This window comes from Canis lupus, chromosome X (genome assembly GCF_011100685.1).
Source record: "Canis lupus familiaris isolate Mischka breed German Shepherd chromosome X, alternate assembly UU_Cfam_GSD_1.0, whole genome shotgun sequence".
NCBI lineage: Eukaryota > Metazoa > Chordata > Mammalia > Carnivora > Canidae > Canis > Canis lupus.
In genome coordinates this window covers 88623676-88638923 of record NC_049260.1, presented here as the reverse complement: position 1 = coordinate 88638923, position 15248 = coordinate 88623676, and the positions used below count along the sequence as shown (strand labels likewise).

The 15248-nt window shown below is 38.9% G+C and overlaps 1 protein-coding gene across 7 annotated transcripts in view; it reads left to right on the top strand.

The window, feature by feature from the left end:
• The window catches only part of LRCH2 (leucine rich repeats and calponin homology domain containing 2), a 125360-nt gene that overhangs the window by 19403 nt on the left and 90709 nt on the right, over positions 1–15248 (top strand). For all 7 annotated transcript variants that reach the window (XM_038588110.1, XM_038588109.1, XM_038588114.1 and 4 more), the window contains exon 2: positions 3448–4132. In XM_038588110.1, coding sequence (XP_038444038.1) covers positions 3709–4132 — 424 coding nt within the window. In that variant the 5' untranslated portion in view covers positions 3448–3708. The remainder of the gene's footprint in view (positions 1–3447; positions 4133–15248) is intronic.

The window sequence follows — 15248 nt, the reverse complement described above, 5'->3', positions numbered from 1 at the left end:
TGCAGGGAGCCCAACGTGGGACTCGATCCTGGGTCTCTAGGATCATGTTCTGGGCTGAAGGTAGTGCTAAACTGCTGGGCCACCAGGGCTGCCCCAGAATTCTTTTGAGTACAAATCACCTTTGTCATTTGTCAGTGCTTTATTTAATACAGGCTCCATGTTTTGTTCAAAAGCCCTTGTTTTCCTTCTGTAATCTTTGATATATGTCATTTAGTCCTGATGATTTATCAACATTTTTTTTCTAAATTTGGCTTGGATAATGCTGAGTATTGACTAATTTAACCAATTACCAAATGTCCAGATCAGAAATACTATTGAAATGTTAATCACTGTAAAATATTCTCTAGTATAAACTGATGCAAAAAATTCATGCAATTTATCAAATACTTCTTTGCCCACAGTTACCAAGAAATTAACTGATTAAAAAAAAAGAAATTAACTGATTTCTCCTTTGATTTCCTCTATTTGTATATTTCTTATTATTTAATTTTCTTTCATGAGAGGGGCAAGGGTATAATAAAGAGACTAACATTTATTGAGTACCTAATGCTATACTATTACTTGGAGACAATAGTTCTTGGCACACAATAATAGCTCATATGTGATCTTATTTATTCTTAGAACAATCCTATGTGAACTATATGCTATTTTTCCTCATCTATAAATGGAAGAATAGGACTTATTTTACAGGATTGTTATGAGGATTAAATGATTTAATATATATAAAGCAATTAGAACAGTTCCTGGTAAAGAGTAAACACTATTTAAAATATTCTCCTTCTTCTTGTTATTTTCTTTTTCTTTTTTTTTTAAATATTTTATTTATTTATTCCTGAGAGACAGAGAGAGAGAGAGAGAGAGAGGCAGAGACACAGGCAGAGGTAGAAGCAGGCTCCATGCAGGGAGCCGGACATGGGATTCGATCCCGGGTCTCCAGGATTAGGCCCCGGGCTGAAGGCGGTGCTAAATCGCTGAGCCACTTGGGCTGCCCCTTCTTGTTATTTCTAGTATTACTTCTGATGAGACTGAAATAGAGATTTTGTTTTTTAAGATTTTATTTATTTATTCATGAGAGACACAGAGAGAGAGAGACAGGCAGAGACACAAGCAGAGGGAGAAGCAGGCTCCCTGCAGGGAGCGTGACTTGGGACTCCATCCCAGGTCTCCAGGATCACACCCTGGGCCGAAGGTGTCACTAAACCGCTGGGCCACCGGGGCTGCCCCAGAGATTTTAAGTAACCTGAGTATTACACAGGCAGTTAAGTGGTTGGAACAACTTTCTGAATTTCATACTCTTTCTTTTAAACCTTTTACCTCCTGTTAAATTAGTGAAACCAAGGAGGCCATCAGGCTGAGGTGGCTTTATTGCTAAGGCAACTTGCTTAAGCAAAACAAAATCTAAAACTATAAATGCCTCAAGGTTATGAAATCAAAATGCTAAGGACAACCAATCATAAACAGGTAACCAGGTTTTAAGTTATAGCCAGTTAGATAATTTCCTTCCTTTGCTGCCTCATTTTTTGTACATGTCTTTCCTTTGGTTCCTGTTGGCAGAGCACTCCTAGCCACATCTAGTTTGGCACTGCCTAAATTAAAATCAATAAATGCTCAAATTAACTCTTATATTTTTAAAATATGCCTCAGTTTATCTTTTATTTGTTTATTCATTTTTTAGATTTATTTGAGAGAGAGAGAAAATGAGCAGTGGGGAGGAGCAGAGGGAGAGGAGAAGCAGGCTCCCTGCTGAGCAAGGAGCCCAAGGAGCCCCATGTGGGGCTCCGTTCCAGGACCCTGAGATCATGACCTGAGCCAAAGGAAAACGCTTAACCAACTGAGCCACCCAGGTGCCGCTCAGGGTATCTTTTAATACACCTTAAGGCTTTGGTGTTTTGTGAAAGAGCTAGAATGTGTTATTCTGTCTGATTTTCATGTATACTTAGCCTACTTTGCAGGCTTTCTGTTTTTTGCATTAGACTATCTTTTAATTATTTGAAAGATTACTTCCTAAATTTGGTTATACATGGCCTTTTTTACTTGTTTTAAATAATGTTAAAATTCATATTGGCTAATTATTAAAATAGTTCCATTTCTAATCTTTTCTCTAACTAATGAATTTATTTATTTATTTATTTATTTATTTATTTATTTATTTACTTATGAGAGACACAGAGAAAGAGGCAGAGACATAGACAGGAGAGAGAAGCAGGATCCATACAGGAAGTCCAATGTGGGACTCGATCCCAGGACTCAGGGATCAGGCCCTGAGCCAAAGGCAGATGCTCAACTGCTGAGCCACCCAGGTGTCCCTCTAACTAATGAATTCAGTTTCTCTTCTCACCCTTCTTGCCTTCTTGGTTCTGGAAGTTCTCAGTTCTTGATTTGATTTGTGATATAAAGATGAGATATAAGTTACAACATTTCTTTCTAACACCAGTGGGCTTAAATAATTTGATTTCAGTAATTCATTGTAGAGTCTGATTCTCAGTTCTGTTCCTTCTGTGGGGCATACATATAGCAAATGTAATTTCTTGCAACATAATCATTTTAATTAACCTGTATGTATGGATGGCCACAAAGCAATTTAGACAAGTTGTTAATTTTTTCCTGCGTTTTTTCCCAAAGTAGAGCCAATGGCAGACAAACTTTTGTGGAGATTGTCTAAGAAAATGAGATTGTTGGCAGATTGCTCAAATTGAAATGGATGTAAAAGAGATATATTGGATATTCAAATTAATGATAACTGAATATGCCCAAACATTTTGATAGTTTTTCGGGGGGAGGGTCAGTGATTTTACTGTCAGTGAAAAAGTTTTGAATATTGAGTGGCAGTAGGAGGGTAACAGCGGTCTGAATAGTTTAGTTGGGTTCAGGTTCTAAAAACGACCTCCTAAAAATCCAAGATTGATTAGTTTATTATCCCCAGTGTTAAACCTGCAGAATTCCACCTGAAACGCAAACCTCTATTTCAAAAATAAACTTTAAGGTTGTTTAATGATCAGAGTTTTCCATCAGCCATACTGACATGATGAAAAGAAACCTGAGATATTTTGGAGATCTTGGCACAACTTCAAAGAGTGATAGAACAGAATGTAGATAACTTTTCCAAGTTTTGGAAGGCAGCAGTTTGGCTGAGACCCACACATACTGAAACGAGAGGCTTCCTTGAAAACATTTAAAAAGTCTTTTCCTATTTTGGAACTCTAAACTATGGCAAAATTCATATATGCTTAAAACTCAATTCTGCACCAGTTTCCCTCCCCAAATGACCCTCCACTGTTTCTCTCCGCGGCAACCCTGGTAAACAATTCCTGAGGCATTGGCGGTAAGCGTTTCAATGAGGTGGTAGTCCTTATTGAAAGTCCTGATAGTCCTTCTAAGTGCCGTTTCAATATATTCTGGAATGAACCCCTTTTACCCCCACCTAATATATTTGTCTTTGTTTTGCAGAGCGGAGAAAGGTGAAGCAATTTACAGATCTGGGGACCTACCGCTAAATGACCTGTAGTTAAGCTGGCGTCGCTTCGGAAGATTTTGGTACCCAAAGCAGCGGAACCGAGATTTAGCATCCTTCCTCTGACCACACATTTCTGAGAGAGAGCGTTCTGCACGTTTGAACCCCGTCTCTTCCCTACCCAACACCTCCTCCCAGCCCGCCCCCGGTTCCTTCCCACCATCTACCTCGCCCCCCCTCCGCCCCCCAGTCTGCGCATGCGTCCTAAGAACCCCCTACACTCGCGGCACAAGCTGAGAGTATTGTCGGGGGCTATTCTCTCTCCCAGGAACATGGCGGCGAGTCAGGGAGGTGGTGTTAACAGTGGGGGCGGCGGTTGTGGTGGAGGTGGAAGTAGCGGCGGCGGTGGCGCAGCCGGAGGGGGAGGTGGCGGAGCCGGAGGGGGAGGCGGCGGCGGCGGCGGGACCCTGGTGGTGCCCATCCCGGTACCGACTCTTTTCGGTCAGCCGTTCCCCAACGGGCCGCAGTGGAACCCGGGGAGCCTGCAGCCTCAACACACGGTGCGGAGCCTGGACCGGGCCCTGGAGGAGGCGGGCAACTCTGGCATCCTGAGCCTCAGCGGTAGGAAACTCCGAGACTTCCCCGGCAGCGGCTACGACCTGACGGACACCACCCAAGCAGGTGACAGGACGGGGTTGGGGTGGAGGGGAAGCTGGGCTCCGAAGGAGGAGGTGGGGGTGTGGGTGGCTGCGTGGCTGCGTTGTTGGACTCCGCTGGTCTGGGCGGGTTCGCGGGGGCGGCGAGACCGACAAAGTCGGAGCAGCCTGTTCTCGTGAATGTGAGGGGGAGGGAAGGGAATGGTGCTGGTGGTGCTGGTGGTGGTGGTGGTGGGAGCGAGGGGGGGGGGGGGCGGGTTGCCGACCGAAGGATGTATGGAAACCCGGCGGGATGTGAGGGTGAAAGAGCATTATTGTTAAAGCGAGTTTCCCCGGTAAGGAATAGGGAGGGAGGTATTGACACCTTCCTTAACGCACTTCTTCCAACTCTCCTGGATGTTTTCCTCTTTCCCAGAGGGAGGAAAAAAAAAAAAAAAAGACAATACCTAAAATCACAATATACACATATTCTTTAAAGACATACGTGGCTCTAAGAATGGCATATTCCTTTTTCATCGTATAGCAGCAGCATTGCCACGGTTTTTATGTGTTCTTATTTTGTGTGTGTGTTTTCATCATCCTAGAATATTCCTGCCTTCTTGTCACGTATGCCTTTAGAGGCTGAAATTTTTCATTTTCCTGGTGTTGAGAAGGTAGTGGTGGTTAAATTAGTATTTGCTGTAGTGGCAAATGAAATCATCAATCACTAGCATGTCTGGTTGCCAGGGGAAAGGATCCTTGTTTTGACTTAGGTTAGACTCTTAATTTTTATACCAGAAATAGCCAAAAAATTTGAGGGCATTTCTGAGAAGCAGAATTAACCCCATTCTTTAGGGAGTTGTGGGCTAATGGCTTACGGTTTTGGTTAAAAAATTGGCTATTGTAGTGTTCTTCATATACTCTCTGGTACTCTTTGTTGTGGATGACATTTTTTTTTGTTATGAACATACTCCCTTTCCCCTCTGCCTTATAAACCAGTGCTGATTATTTTAAATATGTTTTGGTTTGATGAAATGATTTTTTGCTTTTCATAATCTTTGCATTTGTTACCTTTTTTATTTGCTTCGCTGAAAGAAATCATGGACAAAATTATTTTGATAGGTGTAGTAATTTTGAAACAGTACAGTAAGTAAATTCACCCATAATGAGAAGTAATAAAAGGCCTCTTATTTTCAGAATGACACTATTTCAGTGTATTCAGTTTCTGGATATTAAATTTAGGTATGTGTTTGGAGGAGAGTGGGGTGAGGAGGAAAACCTAAAATTGAAGCCGTCTATCCAATTATTCTCTTAGGAATTATCCTAAGAACTATGAATGCGTAATCGATCACTGGTTTTGTATTTTGGAAAGCATGTTTGAGTATTTACTCCTTCACTCTGAACAGATTTCTTAAACAATATGTTCACATATTTATGAATATATTGGCAAAATATTATAGGACTTGGTATGTTCTTCAAAGGCTTCAAGAAAAATGATTTCAGACTGCATCATTATGGGATATATTGTTTTGCTTGTTGTGCTTTATGACCTGTAAAGGATCTGTCTGTAGCACAGAGTTTGAGCATCCTGGCTTGGCATTCAGGGCTTTCACTGTCCAGCCCCAATTTATTATTGCAACCTCACTGCCCCAGACACTCCTACATAGAACCTTCTGTTCCAACTAGGTCAACTCCCTGTCCCTCAAATATATTTAATGAATTTCTGCCTCATCTGTATAGAAGCTCACTCACATGCTTGGGATTTTTTTTCTTTACTCCACCTATTTAATTTTGTTCAAGCCCTAGCTTTTCCAGGAAGCTGTGTCTGACTCCCTTAGTCCATAGCAGTCTCCTGTTTTTCAGTTCTTTTTTTTTTTTTTTTAAAGATTTTATTTATTTATTCATGAGAAACAGAGAGAGGCAGAGACACAGGCAGAGGGAGAAGCAGGCTCCATGCAGGGAGCCTGACCTGGGGACTTGATCCCAGGTCTCCAGGATCATGCCCTGGCCAAAGGCAACGCTAAACTGCTGAGCCACCCAGGCTGCCCTGTTTTTGAGTTCTTATGGTACTATCTTGATCACTTACTTGCTAGTGCTGGCTTTATTTTCTTTTTATGTTTGTGTCATGCTGTTCCTGAGAAGCTGGAGAGCTCCTTAAGGGTAGGGGATAAGTCATACACTTGTTCAGTCTTTTCATTATATATTACTTGTATTATACTTGATAATATTTTTCATAAACATAAATATCATCTTATATGGTTATAAGCTTTGGCTTTTAAGCCTTCAGTTGGTTTTCTGAGGCAAGCTTTAACATAAAGCATAGCCATATTTGTTCTTGATAAGCATTCATTTGTCATAAACTTTATCAGTATCTGTGGTAACACAGGATTTTTGAGATAATTCCACCTCATTTTACTTTCTTTTTTCTCAGTTGAATGTGTGTCCCTTGTGAGAACCCTTCAAAATTTAAATGACAGATTTGTTTTTTTAAATATTTTGTTTATTTATTCCGAGAAACACAGAGAGAGAGAGGCAGAGACCTAGGCAGAGGGAGAAGCAGGCTCCTCACAGGGAGCCCTAATGTGGGTCTTTCGATCCCGGGACTCCGGGATCACAACCTGAGCTGAAGGCAGGTGCCCAACCGCTAAGCCACCCAGACTTCCCTAAGTGACAGATTTGTGAGTGACTCATTTGCCATTCTTTTTTTTTTTTTTGTATATTTTTTTATTGGAGTTCGATTTGCCAACATATAGCATAACACGCAGTGCTCATCCTGTCAATTGCACCCCTCAGAGCCCGTCACCTGCCATTCATTTTTAACAGAATTCAGTCATGAACTATTCAGGGACAATATTTTTGTATGTAAAGGTACTAGTATTTATTATGTATAAATAGAGGTGGGTACACTTGAGCTGAAGAAAAATAGGGCATGTTTGAGATCATACACACATGTACACACACACATACATACATATCTGTGTACATACAGTATCCTGTGATGAAAACAGTTCTGTTTGTTGGTATTGTTATACTTAACATGACTCTCAGTTGGATAATGTTTCAGAACCAAACTGATTAGTTAGGCAAGCATGTAATGGTTTATTGGATTGGGAAGAGACTAGTGGAAGTGAAAATAGGAAGGTATTCTGTTATTCTAGGTGTGAGATGGTGAGAACCTGGGGTAAACCTAAGGTTAAGAAGGGAAAGTTGATAAATTTGAATGGAAGCAGGGAGGGCTTTTTGCATTATTTTGCTGTTCTTCACATATACATGAAACAGAATAGACCTGTGGTTTTTCACCTGGGCTGCACATTAAAATTGCAAGGGAATGTTTTTAAAAAACCTATGCTTGGGCCCCACCTCAGACCCATTAAATCTGAATCTCAGGGGTGAAGAGACTTTTTTTTTTTAAAGCCTTCCCAGGTGATTCTAATGTGCAGCCAGGGCTGAGAAACTCTAAAACTGCTCAATTTTTTTGGTGCTCAAGAAGTGCTGTTTAGGTGAATGCGAACATTGATAAAAATTTAGTGACTGGGGATGCCCAGGTGGCTCAGTGGTTAACCGCGACTGCCTTTGGCCCGGGGCCTGATTCTGGAGACCCGGGATCGAGTCCCACGTCGGGCCCCCTGCATGGAGCCTGCTTCTCCCTCTGCCTGTGTCTCTGCCTCTCTCTCTCTCTTTCTCTCTCTCTCTGTGTCTATCATGAATAATTTATTATTATTATTATTTATAATTTATTTATAATTTATTATTATTTATTTATTATTTTATTTATTTATTCATGAGAGACAGAGAGAGAGAGAGGCAGAGACACAGGCAGAGGGAGAAGCAGGCTCCATGCAGGGGGCCCGACGTGGGACTCGATCCCGGGTCTCCAGAATCAGGCCCCGGGCCAAAGGCAGTCGCGGTTAACCACTGAGCCACCTGGGCTGCACAAATAAACAAAATCTTAAAAAAAATTTAGTGACTGGACTAAAGTCACTTGTCAAGAGGGTCAAAACCAAAACTAGGAACTATGTATTTAAGATCTAGTTCAATATTCTTTTTAATAGACTTGGTGAAGCAGAAGCTCATTTTTTTTTTTTTTTTCATTATATCATGTCTGTAGAGAATAGAAAATTGCCAGGAAGCTATAGTTTCCTCAGTTACCATGAGTAACCCTTGTTTACATTTAATACTGTTGGATAACTGCATTAAGAAAATAGTGCCCCCCCAAAAAAATGTAGCAGCAAAATCTTGTTTTCTTCATTAGTAGTCTTGTTCTGAGGGAAGATGGATAGTTGGTAGCTGTTGGCAAAGTGTATCTTTTTACCTTTTTTTTGCATTTTTGGTATGTGATCTTCACCTGCCCTTGTCCTCCTGCTCTCTTCATTTCTTTCCCCCTCTTCAGCTCACTCTCCTTCTTTTGTAGCTTAAAGCTAACTAATTATGGCAGCCTTTTGAGGAGATTAATATTGAAAAGGGAGCGTTTGCTAATTTATTTGAATCTTCAATTGGTGGTTTTTGCTCATGATCTTTTTGAATATATCTGCCTTCCAGATTTTTCTTGATTAGAATCCTCATCTATATAAAGACACAAAAGCAGGGACGGATCTGCTGCTTCTTCTCCGTCAGACCCTCCTCTGCCCTCCCCTGTTCATGCTCTGTCCTTCATTTTCTATCTCTCTCTCTTTCTCTCTCGAATAAATAAAATCTTAAAAAACAAAACAAGGATGAGAAAGTTCATAATCCATTTCAAGAAAGTAGCTGACTCTTGTAATGTCTTGTCTTAGATGGTTTATAGGTAGACTTGGCAGGGCAAAGGGAAATTGCCTAGAGCTTTTTAGTCTTTCTGGATACTGTGATAATTTGTTGACCTTAAGAGAGCTTGAAAATGATTTTAATAGCTGCCCAAACAAATCCTGAAACTTTTCACATTTGACTTTGTCACCATTGCTACAAATAAGTCTCAGCGTACTTGCAGCTGCTCCCTCTGTGTCTTTGTACCTCTTTATATCCATAAACAATGGGTCTGTGAAACAGATTTAGGAATTCTTACATGCATCAGATCGTGTCCTGGTTAATCACATGTTTTCCTGTAAACCTGAAGTCAACTTTAGTATTTCCTACATGTGCTGGTTCACCTCTTCAACTGTGGGACATGGTGCATTTTATCAGATTGTAAAATGGAGCCACATATACTTTGCAGACTCTGATTGTGTTGTGTAGGTGAAGGCCCTCTCAGTGCATACAATGGAATGAACTTGTGATTGTGATTTTGTGGACGGATTCAAATATCTACCTTGCTTTGTCTAATAAATGTCTTCCTAAAAAATTGAATGTGAAGCACATTTTTTACAGTTGATGCATATTATAATTGCTCTAGATTGAATTTGAGTTGCTGGACCTTGCAGTGATTTATTTTATACTCAGTGATGAATTCTTCTACAGCATAAGTAGTTGCCCCTTAATTTCTTCTTTTTTTTTGTAAGTTCACATTTTAAAATAGAATGTTATCTTAAATTGGAGGGTATGGTCATCATTAAAATATTACCATTTATATAGCTCTTTATAAATTTCTAAGAACTTTCATGTATATTAAGCTATTGTATCCTAAGAATAACCCTTGTGAGCTTGGCACAGTACATAGTAATTACTCATTGTTGTGAGAGGTTAAGTGATTTGCCCAAAGTTAAATGGCTAGCGTATGACAGAGTGTGGGTCAGAGCCTAGGTTTTCCAGCTCTTAGCACTCACTATTCCAGTGTTATTTCCATTCTAATTCATTCTGTCTATATAATAAAGCTATTATTAAACTATACACTATGCTAATATATTATTTATTCTGAAAACTAAATGCTTATTTAGCTTCGTATGTTATATGTTTTTTGTGTGCAGTGTGTTTTGTTTTGTGTATAGTAGTTGCATGGCTTGTCTTCATGCCTTTCTGATGGTTTTTAGAATAGATTCATTAAGCAAGCATTTATTGAACTCCAACTTTGGAAACATGATTATAGCCAATATAAAATAAGATAAATGATTATTGTCCTTGAAGAGTTTTTAAAATAGTTGAATGTGTACAGGAATATGTATAACAATTAGAAAAGAATTATAGGGGTGCCTGACTGGTTCAGTTGGAAAGAGCATGTGACTTTTTTTTTTCAGCTCAAGTGAGCAGTGGGGAGGGGCAGAGGAAGAGAGAGAATCTCAAGCAGACTCCTTACTGAGCATGGTTTTGGGGCCGGATTGGGTCAGAACCCAATCTAGGGTTAGTGTTAGCGCCCAGGAGCTTGGATGACTGGCACATCACTAGAGTAGGAGAAATCTGAGCGACCTCCTGAGACAAGCCCCATGTTCATTGGCCCTGTGAACACCAACCCAGCTTGATCCCATGACCCTGAGCCTAAATCAGGAGCCTGATGCTTAATGGACTGAGCTACCCAGGTACCCCAAGAGCATGCGACTTGATCTCGAGGTCATGAGTTTGAGCCCTATGTTGAGTGTAGAGATTACTAAAAAAATAAATAATTATTTATTATCTAAAAAATTACTAAAACAATTCATAAAAAGAATTATATATTCAAAATTGTATACATTTATAAAATGTACAAATAAGTGATGTGAAACTATGGCATAAGGCTTAATTTTATTGGGGGTTAAGTTAGTTTGAGAAAGCTTCCTTTAAAATTAGATATTTGCTGAATCTTGAGGTAAACAATCAGTATGGGATCAAGTTATGATTATGCAGGAGGGACAGTTGCAGAATTTCAGGGGAGAAATTGTTTGAATACAGAGTTGAGAATGATACTGTGTGTTAAGAGTGGTTGTTAACCGAAGCTTTACTCTGTGTTTTCAGAAACATACTAAGAGACTGAGAGAAGGGAACCAGTGGAGAGCTCAGTGTTCAAATGCAAGAGGAAGAGGAGAGGGAACCTTTCTTGAAGGCATGGGAAGTGAGGACAGGGTGGGAGCTGTTAGCCATGGAAGGGAAAAGTAACCTGCCTTACACTAAGGTGAAAGTGAAGGTAGATATCTGGGAAACATTAATGTCTTACATTTTAATCTTAAAAAAAATGCAGCAGTGTCATCAGGGAAAAGGTGATGAACATAGAAAAAGGTACTCAAAACAGCATAATGCCTTAAGGAATCAATTTGAAGAATAAGCTACAGTTCAGAATTAGGACTGTGTGGTTAGCAGCTGAATTAGTAGCTTTTGGAAAATATGAGCTTATCATTTTTTATGAAAAAAATTATATATACTACATGATGGGTAAAAAACCAGAGGTGGTTGATTGGGATATTTTAGAATTGAGCTTATAGGGACACTTTGCTTAAAGTCTAAAATTTAATATTTTGATTTAGATTATTTGTAATTCAAACTCTGAAGCATTTGTCATCAAAAGTATAAAGTTGGACAAGATCCAGATTCTTATTGACAAAATAAGAAATGATGCTAGGAACACTTTTCACAAATAAAAATATTTCTCACAAATATAAATAATTGAAGACTTGCAGCTTATTGGTTCCCTGGAAGGTGGTATTTGTTTAATTTCCAAAGCACTCTGTGACACTTTGTAGAGGGGTATGTCATTCTACTAGCCCATCCCAGCAGCCCCACTCTAAGGCATGCTTAAACTGTGTAATGCCCACCCTCATTCTATAGAGCTTTTCATCAAGACCTAAAGGGGAAATCTTGGTTTCCTTTTCTCTTTCTCATTGTACTTTGGGTATTTTGGGAGTACTTCTTGAAGTACTGTAATACTGTGACAAGTTTCAGGAAGTTTTGTCTCCTTCCCTTTTATAGAAAGGGACATCTTCCACTCTAGGGAGCTATTTAATGTAATAAGAGGAAACTGTACAAGTAAGTTTTTTAACAAAAATTTAAGTTTATGTTCAGTCTCACTTAAAGCTAGTACACTCAAGTCTGCTAAAGGTCAAGTTTGAAATTTTAATCTTTACATTTCTCTTGTTTCAAGTCAGTTATAAATTGATAGCATTCCACTTATGGAATATCCGTGAATGTACTGTAATGGATAATTAAACAATGGCTGTTTTCTAATGTACTTGATATGAAAAATTCTATTTTATTTTATTTTTAAAGATTTTATTTATTTATTCATGAGAGATGCAGAGACAGAGAGAGGCAGAGAGAGAGAGAGGCAGAGAGAGATACAGGCAGAGGGAGAAGCGAGCTCCCTGGGAGCCCGATGCGGGCTCGATCTCAGACCCCGGGATCCCAGGATCGCGTCCTGAGCCGAAGGCAGACACTCAACCACTGAGCCACCCAGGTGTCCCAATATGAAAAATTTTACAGAAAAGTTGTTTATTCCAAATGGGATAGAAAGTCTTTTCCTATTTGTGGACATCACTAATTCTGTGTACTTTTTTATGATTTGTGACAGAGATTGTTGTCACTTTACTTTTAAATTAATTACTTTAATCTTTTTCAGTATGATTTTATGTATAATATTAGGGATTTAAGGTGACAAAAGGCAGAAATAAAATAATTGCAGCATAAACTTTTATTTGAACCCTACGGAGACTAACCAGTTCTAGAACTTTTGTGAATTTGGATTTCATCCAGATATCACTTTGTTAAATGATTATGTCCCAAAGAGACCCTAGAATGTGCAGCCTAGAATTCTTCCTCTCTTAAAAAAGGTAATTACAATATGTAGATCCTTAATACTTTGTACGTACAATATGTCTGCTGGCCATAGGTGTTTTTTCTTTTTTTCAAGATTTTATTTATTGATTCATGAAAGACACACACACACACACACACACACACACACACAGAGGCAGAGACATAGGCAGAAGGAGAAGCAGACTCCATGCAGGAAGCCCGATGTGTGGAACTCGATCCCGGGATTCCGGAATTATGCCCTGAGCCAAACGCAGACGCTCAACTGCTGAGCCACCCAGGTGTTTTTTCGTGTACTGTGAAACTTTTCATTTGTTTTGGCCAAATTCTATTGGTTGTTTGTCCTTTTCTTATAGAATTCTGTGAGTTAAAAAAGTATTCCTTACAGTACTCATTTGTCAGTTTTGTATACTGTGAATATTTTCTGCTAATTTTTCTTCTTTTTGCATTTTAAGAAGTCTTTCAATGAGCAAATGTTCAAAATTTTAATACAGTCAGATTTGTCAGTGCTTTATAGTTACTACTTTTTGTGTCTTGTTTAAGAATATGCAAAATACATTCACCTACTTAAAAAAATATTTTATTTATTCGTGAGAGACACAGAAACAGGCAGAGGAAGAAGCAGGCTCCACGCAGGGAGCCTGACATGGGACTTGATCCCGGGTCTCCAGGATCACGCCCTGGGCCAAAGGCAGCGCTAAACCGCTGAGCCACCCAGGCTGCCCACCTACATTTTTTACTAAGAATTTTAAAGGTCTGTTTTGGGTGTTTTTAAGTTCCTAATCAATATAGAATTGATTTTTATATAATAGTCTGGGGTCCAGTTTCATATTTTAAGACCCAGATCATCTTTTAACAGATCTATCCCTGCCTACTCCTTTTCTTTTTAACATTTTATTGAGATTATATTTCAGATACCAAAAATTCACCCATTTAGAGTGTTTATTGGTTGTTAGTTTTGTACATATCACTCCAGTGTAATTTTGGAATGTTTTCATCATTGCCCCCCTCCAAAACCCGTACTTATTAGTAGTCCCTCCCCATTCCCCTTTATTCCCCACCCCCACCCCTGTCTTGACTCTGTCTCTATACAATTTGCCTATTATGGACATTTCATTTGGTCTTTTGTGACAGGTTTCCTTTACCATAATGTTTTCAAAGTTCATTTATGTTGTAGCATGTATCATTACTTCATTCCTTTTTATATCTGAATGATATTGTACATTTTGTTTATCCATTCATCAGTTGGTGGAAAATTGGGTTTCCACTCTAGCTATTATTAAATAATATCACTATGAACATTGATGGATAAGTTTTTGTGTAGATGTATGTTTTCATTTGTCTTGTGTATATTTTAAGAGTGGAATTGCTGAATCACATGCTAGTTCTGTGCTTAACAATTTGAGGAAATGTTAAATTGTTTCCAAAGTGGTTGCACTATCTTACATTCTCATTAGCAATATATGAAGATTCCAATTTCTCCATATCCTGGACAACTCTTGTTATCTGTATTTTTGTTTATAGTCATCTTAGTGTGTGAAGTGTAATCTCATTATGGTTTTGATTTGCGTTTCCCTAATAACTAATGATGTTAAGCATCTTTTCATGTGTGTATCTTCCTAATTGAAATACCTGTTCAGACTCTTTGGCCATTTTATAATTGGGTTGTCTTTTCATTAGTGAGTTAGAAGAGTTTTTAGTTTTTAAATTCTGTATGTAAATCTCTTATCAGATACATGGTTTGCAAACATTTCTTTTCTATTCTGTGGGTTCTCTACTTTGAAACACAAAATTTTGAAATTTTCATAGAGCCCATTTTATCTATTTTCTCTTATGTTGCTTGTGGTTTTTGTGCCCTATCTAAAAAATTGTTGCCTAACCCAGGGTTATGAAGATTTACTTTTATGTCTTGGGTTTCAATTTTACAGTTTTAGCTTTTACATTTAGGTGTATTGTCCATTTTTAGTTTAGATCAGGGTCCCACTTTATCTTTTTGCATGTGGATATTCACTTGTCTCAGTGCCATTTCTTGAAAATATCATTTCTTTCCTCATCCACTTGTGACCCTTGTCGAAAATCAGTTGACCATAAACATAAATGTTTATTTCTGGACTTTCAGTTCTATTTCATTGATCTATATTTTTATCATATATATATTTCTATTCTTATGCTAGTACCATTCTCTTGATTTCTGTAGCTATGTAGTAAGCTGTGTATAAAGTTTTATAGCGAGGAGGTGTGACTCTTTTAACATTGGTCTTTTTCGAGATTGCTTTGGCTATTCTAATCATTGCTTTGGCATTCTTGTATGAAATTTAAGATCAGCCTGTCAATTTCTTTTCTTTTTTTTTTTTAAAGATTTTATTTATTTATTCAAGAAAGACACAGACAGAGGCAGAGACACAGGCAGAGGGAGAAGCAGGCTCCATACAAGGAGGCCAATGTGGGACTCCATCCCGGGACTCCAGGATCATGCCCTGGGCTGAAGGCAGGCGCTAAACCGCTGGGCCACCCAGGGATCCTCCAGCCTGTCAATTTCT